The sequence below is a fragment of the Scomber japonicus genome, chromosome 17 (assembly GCF_027409825.1).
Source record: "Scomber japonicus isolate fScoJap1 chromosome 17, fScoJap1.pri, whole genome shotgun sequence".
NCBI lineage: Eukaryota > Metazoa > Chordata > Actinopteri > Scombriformes > Scombridae > Scomber > Scomber japonicus.
Window position 1 is genome coordinate 24,937,526 of NC_070594.1, and position 16,794 is coordinate 24,954,319.

General features: G+C 40.9%; 1 protein-coding gene and 3 non-coding genes across 4 annotated transcripts; 1 reads left to right on the top strand and 3 right to left on the bottom strand.

Moving 5' to 3' along the window:
• Window positions 1-465: 465 nt before the first annotated feature.
• On the bottom strand, window positions 466-538 carry trnav-cac (transfer RNA valine (anticodon CAC)). The gene has a single exon. It is a non-coding gene; the product is annotated as a tRNA-Val (tRNA).
• A 2,585-nt stretch (window positions 539-3,123) lies between these two features.
• On the bottom strand, window positions 3,124-5,500 carry LOC128376881 (microtubule-associated serine/threonine-protein kinase 3-like). The gene is made up of 9 exons (XM_053336736.1): window positions 5,321-5,500; window positions 5,103-5,188; window positions 4,736-4,944; window positions 4,464-4,602; window positions 4,236-4,368; window positions 3,986-4,151; window positions 3,558-3,659; window positions 3,346-3,468; window positions 3,124-3,140 (listed from the first exon to the last, which is right to left on the bottom strand). Exons 1-9 carry the CDS (start codon window positions 5,498-5,500, stop codon window positions 3,124-3,126), a joined length of 1,155 nt encoding a protein of 384 aa, XP_053192711.1.
• Window positions 5,501-6,491: 991 nt separating this feature from the next.
• Window positions 6,492-6,564, top strand: trnav-aac (transfer RNA valine (anticodon AAC)). The gene has a single exon. It is a non-coding gene; the product is annotated as a tRNA-Val (tRNA).
• A 9,356-nt stretch (window positions 6,565-15,920) lies between these two features.
• Window positions 15,921-15,993, bottom strand: trnav-cac (transfer RNA valine (anticodon CAC)). Its single transcript has one exon. It is a non-coding gene; the product is annotated as a tRNA-Val (tRNA).
• Between the last annotated feature and the right edge of the window lie 801 nt (window positions 15,994-16,794).

A 16,794-nucleotide genomic window follows, 5' to 3' on the forward strand; every position in this document is an offset into this window, starting at 1 on the left:
ATGTGGAAACAGCGCCACCAAAATCCCGCTTGTGGCCAAAAATATATTACATCCGTAGTGATAAGAACTACCATAGAGAATGAATGGAAAAAGTTAAGGGAGTTAAGCTCTACTATTCTCGGTCCAGGCGCGGAAGACCGGGGTTCGATTCCCCGACGGGGAGAATTTGCTTTTCTACCAGCTGTTCATGATTTACCAACACTAACAAAACCAACATATCAACATCATGCATGAGCCTCGCTGTCAAATGCAGTGAATGATAAACCTTTATTATTCACAAGTAATGTGGCAAATATAAGTACTACTAGTATTACTCTAAATAAAATAACAAAAAAATATTTATTTGTGTGTATATATGTGTTTGTTTGTGTCCGTATTGTATGAATTTCTACAAAGTTTATATTTTTAATTATTTATTTTTTCTACGTTGAATTTATATTTTGAAGAGAAAACATGGTCAAAGGATGTTTCCGCCCGGTTTCGAACCGGGGACCTTTCGCGTGTGAGGCGGACGTGATAACCACTACACTACGGAAACTCATATAAACACTTAGAGAATTGTATTGCAAAACTTAGGCCATAAGTACATAAGACTTTATTAAGTTCTTCGGGTGAGAAGAGTGCCAGGCCATCTTTTTAAACCAAAAGCATAACTTTTATGTTAAGCTGTGAAATACTACAGCAAAAGATATGCAACATGACGGTGAGCAAACTGTGTGGTGGGGCTCCTCTAATACACTGTTTTTCAAACTTTTTTCAGCCAAGGTACATTTTTTTCATTGAAAGAATCACAAGGCACACCGCTTACTGAAAATGTTAAAAAATGAAACTCTGTAGCCTATATTAACAATATAAAGTCATTCATGTCAAAGTTTCTTGAATAGGAATAAAATAAACACCAAGAAAAAGGTATTTTATGATCTTATATATTTCTTCTTTCAAATAAAAAGTGCAATTAACAATATAGTAGGGCTGGACGATTATGGCAAAAATAATAATCACGATTATTTTGATTGATATTGAAATCGCGATTATCAAAACATGATTATTCATTGTTACAGCCATTTATTTATTTGTTATTTTTTGTTGTTTCACACTGTTGGTACTGGGGGTGGCAATGTGCTAACTTCCTGCAGGAGTGCATTTATACAGCCTGGCTAATGTGTGTGTACTGAGGCAAAAAGTTTTTGACCGTGGCTGAGGTTGGCTGAGGTTTCGGAGCAAGTAGCAATATTAAGATAATAGCCTACATGATCACAAACCTGAGGTGCTGTACATTTGCTGCTTATGTTAAGCAATAAATGAAGAAAAGCAATGAGAAGTGTTTGGACCTTGTTTTCTGAGAGCCAGCCTGACGCGCATCAATTAATTGCACCTGCGCGCGCGCGCACACACACCTGCAGTAAGTGTCAATGTTGCTACACTTACATTCATAGATTTGAAAACATTTGAGCATAAACGCGCCAATTAAACACACTAGGAAACTACTACAATGTCAGGCGGGATCCAAACTGAAATATTTAAAAAGGATGGACCGTGCAGAGTAAGAGATGTAATGTTAAACTAGCTAGCATGTCAAAAGCTTAACCACATGCGCTAACGTTACCGGGCAGCCTCGCATCTCAATAACACTAATGAAATATGTAACGCCACTAAAATGTGGCAGCCTCGGTTTAATTAAGGGTCAAAACTTCACAGTACAGACCTACAAATCTTTGGCAGCGCTCACCTTTTAACTTCTCCGTCAGCTATGCTAGGTTCAAGTTATGTTTCGTTTTTTCTCTTTTTTCCGTCCGTCTCTCTCTCTCTCTCTGTTTGTGTGTATCTTGCTGGTAAAGAGGGGAGCGTTGGATTTATTCATAGATGCACCGTGCCGGGTGGGACAATAATCGTTTTAACTTGATTATTACGTTTTTGAAATCGTGGAAAGCTAAAATTGATACCGATTAAAATTCAATGAATCATCCAGCCCTAGTATTACATGATTACTCTGCCAGTCACTAGACAGCACCCACACTCGACAATGGCATATTATTTGCAGATAATAATGAATTTGTTTTCAAAAAATATTTTGTAGACCAATTTGGTGAAATTGGATATTTTCTCACGGCACACCTGACGATCTCTCACGGCAGTTGAAAAACACTGCTCTAACAGGTAGGAGGGGCCCTTTACATGTCTGTGACACGGCCCACTGTCAGTCCCTCCATCATCATTATTACAGTCCTATGCTCACATGTGACTACATGGCTGGTTGAAGAATGGGATGCTATCCTATAACAGTGTGTGACTGTGGTAGTTAAGAATTTAAAAATAATTTGATTTTCCTTTTCAGCGTTATGCCTTGTGTTCCACTTTCTTCACATATAATTTCATTGTTATTTCAACTAGATTGCTAAGGTTATTACTGTGGAGAATATGCAGCCAGAGTGTAAATAATAAATAGGTAATGTGTGTTCTTTGTCTGGGTTGATTATGCGTCGATCTACTAGTAATGCCTCAGGGCTTCAGTAGGGGGATTCGCGCTACTTCCTCACTCAATACAGACGAGTGAAGGCAAGAGCAGAGTGCGTGTTCATTCATCTCTCTTCCCTCACTATTTTCCCTGTTTAAGGTAATTACCGTACACAAAGCACTATAAATCTAGTGACACACGTTGTTAATAATTGTTATGTTGTCATGGTTGCTAATTGTGAGAGGAAGAGGTGAATTTTGTACTTTTATGTTTTTAAAGAGTTTCTGGCTAACTCCGTCACCGTGTTAGCTAGCTACTGTTATTGTCCCGCTTTAGCGCCTGACTGTTCCGCCATTTTCTATATTTGAGCTTGTTACTGAGGTATTTTCTGTAAGATGCTATTGTTGTTTTATTACTGTAACAAGTTCTGTATATAATTAAGACTCAATACAGACGAGTGTAGGCAAGAGCAGAGTGCGTGTTCATTCATCCCTCTTCCCTCACTATTTTCCCTGTTTAAGGGCACAACATGACCAGTCAGGTGACCAGCATGAGGAGCAGGTGCCAGGCTGTTGTAGTTGTGTATTGTTCTTCTACACACTACTGAGGCTCCTGTTTGTTAAATGAATAAATTGTTAAACTGCCAATATGTCTGGTTTCTTTAGACTTCAGTCATCCAATCCACCTAACAACACCAAATAAGAGTCAATAGCAGAATAAGCTGATCGGCATTGGCAGAGATTTGCCAAATTTTTCATGGACGCAACCCACAGACTCAGCTCTGCTGCTCATCCCATAAATACATGTTCCATACAATTGTTGCACCATTTAAAAGGGAAATAAACAGGCTTTCCAATGGTATAAGATTTATTACCAAGAAGCATTGTTACAATTAAAATGACTGGTGTCCTCCTCAGTCCTCAGCTGGGGGATGAATGGAGGCTCTTCATCCATGAGGAATCTCCAGTAGACACCTTTAAAAAACGGGTGAGCTTTCACCTCTCCGGATCCTCCTGGAGAATAAGTGAGACAAACAAAATTATGAATGAGCTCCCATCCTGTCTCTATCCACGTCTTCATCATTAGTGAATGTGACACTAACCTGTCCCCAGACGTCGCTTGGCATTTTTCTCCAGGAGAAGGCTGATTAGGTCCTGTGCAACAGTTCCTTGGGCTGCTTCCCCCTCCGGCCAGATGATGTCATCTGAGAAAAAACAAAAAGCACATATCAGTAATCCAATAACAGAATTAAAAGTTTAACTTCATCATAAAAAACAACAACAACAAAAACACTGAATCTTAAAACAAGTTTAAAGTAAAAGAAACAAGAAATTCAACCACGTGTCAGTCTTACTTTTGGTAAAAAATGATGCAAATGTCATTTCAAATGACATAAAACCAACTATTAAATGTACATTTGAACAAATCTGATGCTGCTTTTAAAACTATGTTGAAGACATTTTTGAACATCTTGACAACCCTTATTTGTCACTGAGCCAGAAAGAGATGAACTGAAGTAAAGATTCTTACCTTGAACCACGTGGTCACAAAGGTCATCAACGTCAGTCCCGTCAAATGGAGGTTCACCCACCAGAAACTCATACAGGATGATTCCTAGGGCCCACCAGTCCACAGGTTTCCCGTACCCCACCTCTAGTATGGCCTCTGGGGCCATATAACAAGGAGTGCCTGCTGTCTGAAGGGAGGAAACACAAAATGATTAGAACAAGGATCCAGGTTTGAGCTCAAATAGCACAGAAGAGAAAAATCAAAGACTTACTTCTTCGTCTGTGATTTCCTGCACGATCCTCATAATTGGCGCTTGCTCAACATCTTGCGCTATGTTGAGCCGACCTATCTTTGAGAGGCCAAAATCAGCCACCTTGATGTGGCCGGTTGAAGTGATCAACATGCTATAACAGAGAAAAGCAGAAACATGGCTCATGTTAGATTACATACCAAACTCTAACTCTACATGTCAGATTGATGGGACAGATTGATGACTCACTTTGCAGGTTTCAGGTCTCTGTGAATGATCCCATAGCTGTGGAGATATTCTAGGGCCATGGTGGTCTCTGCTATGTAGATCCGGCTCATCTTTGTGGAAAAGCGCTTCCGTTCCTCCAACAAGGAGGCACAATCCCCACCTAGAAGGACAGGAGACATGTTCTCAGTGTGTGTTGGGTGGGTAGCATGGATGGGCTCCATAGATAATAGAGGAAAGTCAGTTTAAAGCTCATTTATCTGTTCTATCCCTGTCTAAACAAACAACCTTCTTACCTGCTACATACTCCATCACTATACGGAGGTCTCTGTTGGTCTCAAACGCGCAAAACATTGAGACAATGTACTCGTTTTCTGTGTAAGAGAGGATGGCTCTCTCCACCAACACCTGCCTAATGTCTTGCTCTCTCTTCAGGTTCCTGCAGTTGATGATTTTCATAGCAAATGCTTTCCTGGTTGCTCTGTGGCGCACAAGGTTCACAGATCTGCACAAGAAGGAAAAGGAAACATGATCAGCTTCTACTACTGAACATCAGCTCTGATTTAACAAGAAACTAAAACATGTATGATGTTTCTCTGTGTTTGGACTGAACTCTGTGTGGAGTCCAAACAGTCTGTTAGAATGTAAAGAAGTCTTACTCACCCAAAGCTGCCACTGCTGAACTGCTTGATGATCTCAAAGTCACCCTCCTCTGGTTTTCTGGGTGGAGGGCAACACACTGAGCGGGTCTAAATCAAACACACAAAAGTTATAAATGAGTCAACTAAATACAATAAAGTATACACTATAAACAAAGGGATGTGTGTGTTTCTTAAAATCAGTTTGGAAAAAAGAAACATGGTTGAAATTGAAACACATACTTCATGGAGGACTTTCTCAAGCTTGTCCTGGAGCTGGATGAAGAACTGAGGACAGATCAGTTGTCTCTGGACGGTGGACTCACAAAGCATTGAGAGGTCCACTAGCTGCCTCTGAATGAACTTTAAAGCATACGAAGCCTGGAGCAGACCGCTATCGCTGAACTCTGTTACTGTGTTCATTTTCACTGAGACTGATGGAAGGATGGAAGAATTTACAATCAGGATCATTATTACTGTTTTAAGCAGCAGTTAAAAATGAAAGACTGTAAAAGTTACATGAGACAATTTGAAAGGATGAAACCTTAAAAAGTCTGAAATTTGATATTGAAAGTCTAAAAATGTCTTAAAATGTCTGAAATCGTAGGAGTTAAAGTATTACATTTGATTTGAGCGTAATTACATTTGTTCAGTTATTTACGTTATTTATCATTAATATCATTATTTTCTGATTATTTTACATAAAGAAAGAAAGAAAGAAATACTTACTACTGATAGCTGCTGCTGAAGTCTCAAGATAGATGTTTAACTCTCTAAAGTTAGTCTTTTTAGCTTTTAACTCACTGCTACTGAACACAAACCTGACTGTCTTCTGTGCTTCAATAACTGGAATGAACAATCTGTCATCTGCTTACTGAAAGTTCCAAGATTCTATGATGTCATGCATTGTACTGTGATGTCATAAAGCTCATTTACATATGCAAGCTAGCTCATTAGCATATTTTAGAACACTCAGACACACACACGCATATATTTCTCCATAAACTCTGCACATGTGTGTTTATTGTTTATTTTCACTTAATAAACATTATCTTTACTAACATTTTAACAGCAACACAGTTCTCCTCCTCAGATTAACAGTATCTCAGAGAAATGTTCGTCGCTTCAAAAAAGTTTCCAAAAACAGTTTTCAGTTCATTTGTTTTGACTTCATATCTTCATTTCAAGAAAAGTTTAAGTTATGTCACAAATCTACTAGAATTATGACTCAGTCACTGATACTGATATTAAAGCCAGTCTTATTGTGACATTATATAAGGAGATATATAATACCTGGTCTGCAGTACTAGTCCTGTACAAATTCTAATATTCAACTGTAATGGAATCAGTACATTATTTTAGTCCTTTTATTTTATTTTAAGTTTAAAGACATGCATACTTTTTAAGATATATAGTTTCCGTAGTGTAGTGGTTATCACGTTCGCCTAACACGCGAAAGGTCCCCGGTTCGAGACCGGGCGGAAACACTCTTTGTTGGTATTCAGTCAGAGTTAATATAAAATTGAGCAAATAGTCATCATTCATATGCAGCAGCGTGTGACGCTGGTTATACTACTTGAGGGAAAACCATAGACTGTATAAAAGAAAATAAAACAGGGCAAGAACACCACTGATCACCTGTTTGCACACAGCTCCACTGTGTGGGATCAAATAAGGGTCAAAAACATTCTGTACTTGTACAATGATGTTCAAATGTGTAATAAAGTTTTGTGGTTGTAAAAAGATTTTGTGCCCATGTAAAAACACTTTGTGCATGTGTAACACAGTTTTGAAGGTGTAACAATATTTTGTGCACGTGCACTCTACCACCCATGTGCCACCTACCATCCAATGAAAGAGCAGCCGCGATCTGAGCGCTTAACTTCAGTGGGCACACATCATAATAGTTCCATAGCACACACTGGCACCGACTCCGAGAGAGGAAAACAGAATGGAGCCAAACGGTCCTGCTCAGGTAAGTTCATTAGGGTAGGCATCTAGAGGTATTGGGCCGGCCATTTCGAGATATAGGGAAAGCAACAGTTAAGATGTTGTGTGAGACAAGAGTCAGTAAACCAGTAAACCTGGAACTCCGTTAGCGCTTTTAGCACTTCCGGTCCCTCTTCTAAAACTCAGTACGTTTTTTGAATGGGATTTTGATTTTAAAAAACAACGTATTAGTAACGTATTTCTAATGTAGTATTACAGTTATTAGCTTTCTGATGCTAACGTTAGCTAACTGCTAGTAGTTGAAAATTAACAAGCTGAACACAGTAGCCAAGCTAACAACTTCACTTTGATCATTTCTGTTGGATTTTATGAGCACTGCTGGCAAACAGACATTTGGGGTTTTGTGCAATTGTAAAAATATTGACTAAGACGTGTGTTGCTAGTGTAATGTAGCCAGAGTCTGGTTCATCAACTGTCTCTAAGGTAGCTAATGCTAAGTTTGTTCCTTATAATTGTTGCTGCTCTCTTCATAACTGATAGTTTGATTTTGTTAAGGGCAGCAGCATCATGTCTGCTGAGGCAGAGGAGCAGTACCAGTAGAGGAGCCGGTGTGAGCTGCTCAGATGAGGAGTAGGAGAGAAGACACAGAGGTTTGTATCATCTGTGCTTCTATCTATTTGAAGTAAAGTGTAAAATATCAACATAGTGTGAAACACCAGTTTTTCCGGTGTGTCTACATCATGATTTACTTTTCAGTGTACGTGTTGTTCATCTTTTACAGAGCCTGCTTCAAGACTTTTGGACCTGCAGCCAGGGCTGGTTTATGATGCTCTGATGATGCAGCAGGGCATCATGATGCTCCACCATCCACAGGGGCTCAACAGCCATGCCATACCTACCTCTGACATCTGCAGCAACATGCACCCCACATTTACAGGAACATGCATCATTTAGAGATCAAAGGCAAGTCAGTCCTGTTCAGTAGACTTCCAACGCACCACTCCTGTCATGGCCTGGGCCTGGAAGAGTTCACTTGACACCCGGTTGCCAGTTACCCACTGGGCTTGGTGGAAGTGGAATCCCTCCTGCTGAGAGGTGCCTCTCACAGGGATCCAGATAGGTACAGCAGCCTCCTCGCCCTTGGTGTAGTTAAGCTGCAAGGTGCCACCGTACCTGTAAAGGATTCCTTCCCCCACCTCGGGGTCACTCAGGCAGCCTCTCAGGATGTGGATACGTTGAATCCTCCATATCTTCAACATGGAGGCCTTGAAGAGGAGCACATCATTTGAATCCTTTGCCAGGTGGAAGTGATGTAGGACATCTTCAACCCTCTGCAGCAGTTCTCTGGGCTGTGGTATTTTTGTCCGACAATGTTCTCTGATGTGCTGCTTGGTGGGATTTGCCGGGGAGATTCCGCAGAAGGTGTATGCCTCTTTGAGCTTCTGCAGGCCACTCTGGTCCACAACAACGAAAGCTGCAGAGAGGAACTGGCAGAAGGAGCTGTAGAGAGGATGATGCTCAGAGACACACTCCCTGGTAAAGCGCCGCATGCAGTGGAACAAGTCTAACTTAACAGTTATGTCTCTGTTAAACTTGGTCCTTGAGGCACTGCTGTTAGCCAGGGATCCAGAGGTCGCCTTTGCCACGAGAGCCTCTGTGGTCTTCCAGCAGTCCCAGAAGAGGTGCTCCTGAGCCCCAGCGTCCAGGACCTTGAAGGCAGCACAGCAGTCCCTACAACATTAAAAAGAAATGATGTTACAGCTGGAAAATATCTTACTCACAACATATTTTGTACAAAATGAGACTTCACACCCTCATACATGGGATGAAGAGACCGATCACACTCGGACTGCAGCATCACCCAGGACAGGATCATTCAGTTCTCGTTCATAATGGCATAAGATGACATGGTGCCGGACGACAAGACGACCTTCCTGGCCACTTTGCGAGTGTGATCCGATCTCAGGGCCTGACCGAAAGTCCCCTGCAGCAGCTGAGTCAGAAGCTGCTCCTGCCGCTTATATTCATGGATCAGACAGTCCACCAGGTAGTGTGAAGAAGTGGATACTCCATACCAGCCATCGGAGTATCCACCAAATGGAGCAGGGGTGTCTGTCTGTCTCAGGAGCCCAGTGATGGTTCTCTGGCCGTATAATCCTGCCTCAGCATCCCTGATGTTCTGCACACTGAGCAGGTAGGCCAGGTGAGCTCTCTCATATTTAAGGTGGAGGACCTCTGTCAGCTGCTTTGCCATGTCCTCAGGTGATCTGCCACTACGCCTCATTTCATCCATCACAGACTTGCAGATGGCCTTTTTATATGTGAGGAGAGCTGGCACAATGTTAGTAAATCTTGTCGGCAGCTTCTCCAGCCATTGGGGCTTGTCAGCATGCCAGTACTTTTTACAAGCCTTGCAGGTGAGTAGTGCCTGCAAGGTGCCTCCAAATCAGTCTTCATCCAGATTTTCTGCTGTTGAGAGCAGTTCCACCGGGCAACATCATTATCATACCCGGGGACAGAGGCTGCAGGTTGCTCGACAGGAGGGACTGGACATGGCAGAGCTGCAAAACACAAACAATACAACACAAGAAAACAACTCACAATGAAAAAAGACAGCTCCACATGAATGACAGACAACAAAAAACAAAGCCACAGAAATAAATACCTTCAACAAGGACTGTGTCTTCCTGTGCTTCCACAAAGGCAACAGTCTCAGATGATGCATCTAGGATGGTGAGATACAAACCACAGAGGCATGTGAAATAAAGACATTACAGTAATGAACATTGCTTAACATAGTTTTCCTCATAGCGCTTAAGCAAATGAAACATCTACCTGCAGGAAGACATGGGGCTGCTGTTATCCCTGGCTCCACAGAAGAATAGTGGGAGACAGGCTTTCTGTGTGCTTTGAAAAGAAATCACACCAAAAGTAAAAAAAAACAAAAAAACAAGCAAATCAGAAAGCAGATATTACCATTACATCATTACATAGCATTACTTGTCAGGTGAGTAGTGTAGATAAAGCAATTATAAATGGATTTGGATTAGTCAGAATGTAACTGATGTTTATGTGCACTATGAGGTCTACTTATGTGAAAATGTCATACTTTGTCTCCACACATTGGGTGCTTGTTCCTCAATCCCAAGCTGTGGGGCAGCTGAGGGGGGACCGGCAATGGGGCCTTCACTGTGGCTTTGGGATAAATAGATTTTTAAAATGAAACATAATACAGTTGGAACAGCATAATAGATGGATTAAAGTGAGAATAAAGTAAATAAATAAATACCTTTCACAGAAGAAATGGTCACAGGGGGGTCCTCAGGCTCAGCAGGTCTGGAAACAGTAGCTGTAGGATTTGTCCTACGTGCTGTTGAAAACAAATCAGTGTCATTTTCCCTACACAAGTTTGTTATTGATATACTATATACATGTGTTTAGGCCTTATGCATCTGTCTTTACCTGTTGTCTCTGTGGCAGGAGTAGGGCAAATAGTAAAGGGTGAAATTACCCTGTTTTTAATTTTTATTTTGTGTCACTACTTATTTATAATAGACAATCAGGTATTTAACCGCATTTAAAATCTTTAAAATAGGTAAAGCACAGACACAGTATCAATATAAAGTAAAAATACCAGCTGTCAATCAAAGATGTGGCATGTTAACCAATATCTAACCTAGTTTTTCTGAGCCACCATGGTTTTTACATGCCAAATCCTTGAACAACTTAAAAGCATGCAAAAAAGGAAAACACTTACCTTCATCGCTGACAAGTTAATTCCTTAGGTTAGTGGGAGAACAAAAGAACACGAACATCAGAACAGGTCAGAACACGACCAAAATAACAAACTAGTTGACTGAGAACAGTAATGTCAGGTGAATTCTGGTGACAGAATCCTCCTTCCACACTGATGGAGAAAAACCTGCTGCTGGAGACACGGCTGCTGGAGACACATCTGTGGCTCTGGACACGGCTGCTGGTGGACCTGAAAGCACAGGTAACATTAGGCTTTTGTCATGTACAGAAGAAAGAAATGTTTTTACAATTTCCTGTATTTATTACTATAAATTAGATCCACCTACGTTGTTCGGTGACAAATTTAGATGGAGACACATTTAACATCCCTCTCTCCAGCTCCTCATCATCCTCCATCGCTATGAGATAACGCAACAATGACAACAATAACATTAATAATGTGTAAAGTACATTAAATGCATATTGTTGCATATTTTGTGAGCTCACCTAGAGTTCTACATGTAGGTGTGGAGGCAGCTGCTGTGGTGGAGGTTTCTGCAGCTGGTGGACAGGACTCAGGCATCTGTTGCTTGAGCAGGTACTGCTGCAGGTTGTGCATCTTGCTGTTTTTGACGCACTTAACACCTAAGATGAAGGCAGCGTAACCGTCTGCCCTGCTCTCCCAGATCTGCCTCCAGGTGTCCTTGGCCCTGGCTCCAAATCCAACAAGAGTGTCGGCCTCTGAGGCCACCGGTGCTGCAGGCTGCCTGGAGCGAAGAAATGTCCTCAGGTCTTCAATTTCTTTGAAGCCCCTGGCATATTCTAAAAAGGAGAGAAGGCTGTCCTTGCCGTGTCCCTGTGGGTGGAAGCTTCCATCTCTCTCCTCCTCGTCGACCTTGTTGATGAGGTAGATGGTGTAGCCAACATCGTTCTCCAGGAGCCAGCGGTAGGTTTTCCCCTTGTACTTGCCAAACTGAAGAACATACTCCCCCATCACCTCTTGTCGGTCAGACACATCCCCTCCCCGCTGAAGGACAACAGTGAGAGCCTCATTCCTCACCAAGTCATGTTTCTGAGGAGGAGACCTGTCCTGAAGTGCCCGATTGTTTTTGAGCCTCATGGCCTCATCAGAGGGGTCCTGTCGTAGATGGCCCGATGGACCCTTCCTGAAGGAGACCTTCATCCTTCCAGGGAAGAAGTTGACAGTCTTCTTCATAATTTCCTGTACACAACAAAACACCATGCATATTACATAGTAATAATTAAAATGACAGAATTACATTCATAATGACTAGGTAATATAATTGTGTACTAACAGTTATAGATATCTTTACATTACACAGACAGGCAGACAGACAGATAGATAGATTGGAGGACACAATGTATTAATGTAACAGCTAATAACAGTAATAAAAGATTCATTTCGTCATAGCAATTAAACTTTGCAAACTCCCATCTAACGTGCAGGATAGACATGCTGTAGTATCTGTTCATTCATTATACATCTTCACTATGCTTGTAGAAAGATATTCACAGAGAACTGATGAATATCAGCAATTATGGCATTAAAGGCTTCAGACTGATTATCAAAGGGACAAAGAAATAAATAAGGATGTTTATGGTGGTAGTGTCAGCAAAAGATACATTGACATCGCTTCCTGTTGTACAATACAAATTATTATTATTAATAAGTTCACAGACGCTTTGAACAAGTTAAAACAGCAGCACAGGTAACATCAGATAACACTAAAACACACTGAAAGCACAAGGTAGTACAATAATCACATATTCTAGTATGCATTTATAAAAAAATGTGAGTTTTTTACTTTTACGTGATATATACTCACCTAACGTTAACGTAACGTTACTACCTAACAACAAATAGAGTTAAAACCTGTCAAGGCGAAGACAACATGTAAACAAACATATAGCTAGTTTGCTCATACAGTAACTAAGGAGCTAAGGTTGAATTACAAATTAACGTTAATTTCATCGGCCAGACTTACGTTTAATAAGTTTGACGTTTTGTTGTTACTGTTGTTGTAAAAGATGTCGACCACTTGCTCAATGCTGCCGCTTCTCACTCTTCCCTCTGTAAACAGTTCCTTACACTTACCCACAATGTGGAAACAGCGCCACCAAAATCCCGCTTGTGGCCAAAAATATATTACATCCGTAGTGATAAGAACTACCGGTACCATAGAGAATGAATGGAAAAAGTTAAGGGAGTTAAGCTCTACTATTCTCGGTCCAGGCGCGAAAGGTCCCCGGTTCGAGACCGGGCGGAAACACTCTTTGTTGGCATTCAGTCAGAGTTAATATAAAATTGAGCAAATAGTCATCATTCATATGCAGCAGCGTGTGACGCTGGTTATACTACTTGAGGAAAAACCATAGACTGTATAAAAGAAAATAAAACAGGGCAAGAACACCACTTATCACCTGTTTGCACACAGCTCCACTGTGTGGGATCAAATAAGGGTCAAAAACATTCTGTACTTGTACAATGATGTTCAAATGTGTAATAAAGTTTTGTGGTTGTAAAAAGATTTTGTGCCCGTGTAAAAACACTTTGTGCATGTGTAACACAGTTTTGAAGGTGTAACAATATTTTGTGCACGTGCACTCTACCACCCATGTGCCACCTACCATCCAATGAAAGAGCAGCCGCGATCTGAGCGCTTAACTTCAGTGGGCACACATCATAATAGTTCCATAGCACACACTGGCACCGACTCCGAGAGAGGAAAACAGAATGGAGCCAAACGGTCCTGCTCAGGTAAGTTCATTAGGGTAGGCATCTAAAGGTATTGGGCCGGCCATTTCGCGATATAGGGAAAGTAACAGTTAAGATGTTGTGTGAGACAAGAGTCAGTAAACCAGTAAACCTGGAACTCCGTTAGCGCTTTTAGCACTTCCGGCCCCTCTTCTAAAACTCAGTACGTTTTTTGAATGGGATTTTGATTTTGAAAAAACAACGTATTAGTAACGTATTTCTAATGTAGTGTTACAGTTATTAGCTTTCTGATGCTAACGTTAGCTAACTGCTAGTAGTTGAAAATTAACAAGCTGAACACAGTAGCCAAGCTAACAACTTCACTTTGATCATTTCTGTTGGATTTTATGAGCACTGCTGGCAAACAGACATTTGGGGTTTTGTGCAATTGTAAAAATATTGACTAAGACGTGTGTTGCTAGTGTAATGTAGCCAGAGTCTGGTTCATCAACTGTCTCTAAGGTAGCTAATGCTAAGTTTGTTCCTTATAATTGTTGCTGCTCTCTTCATAACTGATAGTTTGATTTTGTTAAGGGCAGCAGCATCATGTCTGCTGAGGCAGAGGAGCAGTACCAGTAGAGGAGCCGGTGTGAGCTGTTCAGATGAGGAGTAGGAGAGAAGACACAGAGGTTTGTATCATCTGTGCTTCTATCCATTTGAAGTAAAGTGTAAAATATCAACATAGTGTGAAACACCAGTTTTTCCAGTGTGTCTACATCATGATTTACTTTTCAGTGTACGTGTTGTTCATCTTTTACAGAGCCTGCTTCAAGACTTGACCCTGGAAGAAGCCTTTTTGACCTGCAGCCAGGGCTGGTTTATGATGCTCTGATGATGCAGCAGGGCATCATGATGCTCCACCATCCACAGGGGCTCAACAGCCATGCCGTACCTACCTCTGACATCTGCAGCAACATGCACCCCAGATTTACAGGAACATGCATCATTTAGAGATCAAAGGCAATTCAGTCCTGTTCAGTAGACTTCTAACATGTGTAATTAATCATTTATAATCATTTATGTTCAAAAGTTATTGTTTTGCCTATTGTTCATTAATGAGTAAACACATATTCTTCAAAAGATGATGTGTGGATCTGCTTCATTCACTAATAACCTCATTGTGGAACACAATAAGTTTGAAATGAATGAAAACAAAACTCCACTGTTGTACACATTGATGTATTACAGTTCTGTTTTAACCTCTCAGATGTGGTTTACTGCCCCTTCAGTTTAGAACAAACATATAAGACAATAGATCAAAAGCTCATCAAATTCAGAAACAATGACAATAATGACACCATGTAAGGTTTATGATCAGTAGTGACAAAGTAGCAGCATGCAAAGTGTAATTCAGTATGGTTTTGAGTCTGCTGTACTCAAAACCACTGATGAGGACGTAATGAAGAGTCTGAAGAGTAGCTCCTGGTGTTATTCCTCCCATCCTTCCTCCTTGATTGAATGGTAGGTTGGCACATGGGTGGTAAAGTGCCAATAGGCACTCTAATGTGTAGGCACCGGGTTGATTGGAAAGGCAGGCATCTGTGTCATGTCAAACAGTCATCAGGGTTACTATAATGCATACAGTATAATGAGGAATGGTAAATAATACAACTTACTATCACTAATTTAAGTTAGTAAAACAAATGGGGCAAACACTTTAGTCTGTTGAATGAATGAATGTAAAAACATGTCACTGTGCCTAAGACATAACCACGTCAGTGTTTAAAAGAACACTAGCTGGCTGACATAGCTGTGTGTATCATTGTTTCTGTCCTCGTTAGTGTAGTGGACAGTATCTCTGTGCAGCACTTTACTAGTCGACCACACACAGGGCAGCCACTGGGTTAAGTATCTTGCCCATGGACACTTCCACATGCAGACTGGAGGAACTGGGGATTGAACCACTGACCTTTCAGTTTGTGGACAACCCGCTCTACCTCCTGAGCCACAGCCGCCCATTAAATCATCTACTTTAAGAGAGCTCTTCAGAGTCACACTGATTATGAAAATGAAGTCAGATTTTTTAGATGAATTATTTGGAAGTCTAAGATATTTCATCTCGTAGAATGAAAATAAATCCTTATAGAGAGAAAATACATAGGCTATAACAAACCATTCATTTAAAATGTAGTTATGTAAGTGGAATGACCTCCTCCCTCTTTTTTGACATCTGTGGATTCAATTCAGTCACACAGTGAGTGTGTTTCCTCAGAACACAATAGATAAAAATAGTAAGATTGGCAGCCATTTTATACCTCCTTTTTTTTTTTTTTTTTTTTTACATTGTTAAGGTCCAGTGATGGTGTTGATGGTATATTATCTTGGTAAATAATCAGCAGCTGGTAGGAAACTCAACTGTTTAGCTAAACCGCGGCCAAAGGATGTTTCCGCCCGGTTTCGAACCGGGGACCTTTCGCGTGTGAGGCGAACGTGATAACCACTACACTACGGAAACGCTTGTTATGAAAAGAGAACTATAGGGAAAATTCAGCCATCAGTACATATGATTTTTATTAAATATTAAAGAGTGCCAGGCCATCTTTTTCAACCAAAAGCATAACTTTTATGTTAAGCTGTGAAATACTACAGCAAAAGATATGCAAACTGACGATGAGCAAACTGTGTGATGGGGGTCTCTAACAGGTAGGAGGGGCCCTTTACATGTCTGTGACACGGCCCACTGTCACTCCTCCATCATCATTATTACCGTCCTATGCTCACATGTGACTACATGGCTGGTTGAAGAATGGGATGCTATCCTATAACAGTGTGTGACCAGTCAGGTGACCAGTCAGGTGACCAGCATGAGGAGCAGGTGCCAGGCTGTTGTAGTTGTGTATTGTTCTTCTACACACTACTGAGGCTCCTGTTTGTTAAATGAATAAATTGTTAAACTGCCAATATGTCTGGTTTCTTTAGACTTCAGTCATCCAATCCACCTAACAACACCAAATAAGAGTCAATAGCAGAATAAGCTGATCGGCATTGGCAGAGATTTGCCAAATTGTTCATGGACGCAACCCACAGACTCAGCTCTGCTGCTCATCCAATAAATACATGTTCCATACAATTGTTGCACCATTTAAAAGGGAAATAAACAGGCTTTCCAACGGTATAAGATTTATTACCAAGAAGCATTGTTACAACAAAGAAGTAATCTACCAAACACAAATATACTTACTTTGTGTACTATGTTTATTTCCTTGCTTTGCATGCATTTTGATTTGGTCTCACACTTTGAGATGCCTCTATTATT

What these genes read in the sequence shown, in the direction of transcription:
- LOC128376881 (XM_053336736.1), bottom strand. Translation starts at nt 5,500, where the DNA reads ATGAACACAGTAACAGAGTTCAGCGATAGCGGTCTGCTCCAGGCTTCG. An exon ending in TTCAGCAGTGGCAGCTTTGG is followed by an intron (nt 4,945 to 5,102) that starts GTGAGTAAGACT and finishes CTTCTTGTGCAG; the next exon opens with ATCTGTGAACCTTGTGCGCC. An exon ending in AGAGACCTGAAACCTGCAAA is followed by an intron (nt 4,369 to 4,463) that starts GTGAGTCATCAA and finishes TCTCTGTTATAG; the next exon opens with CATGTTGATCACTTCAACCG.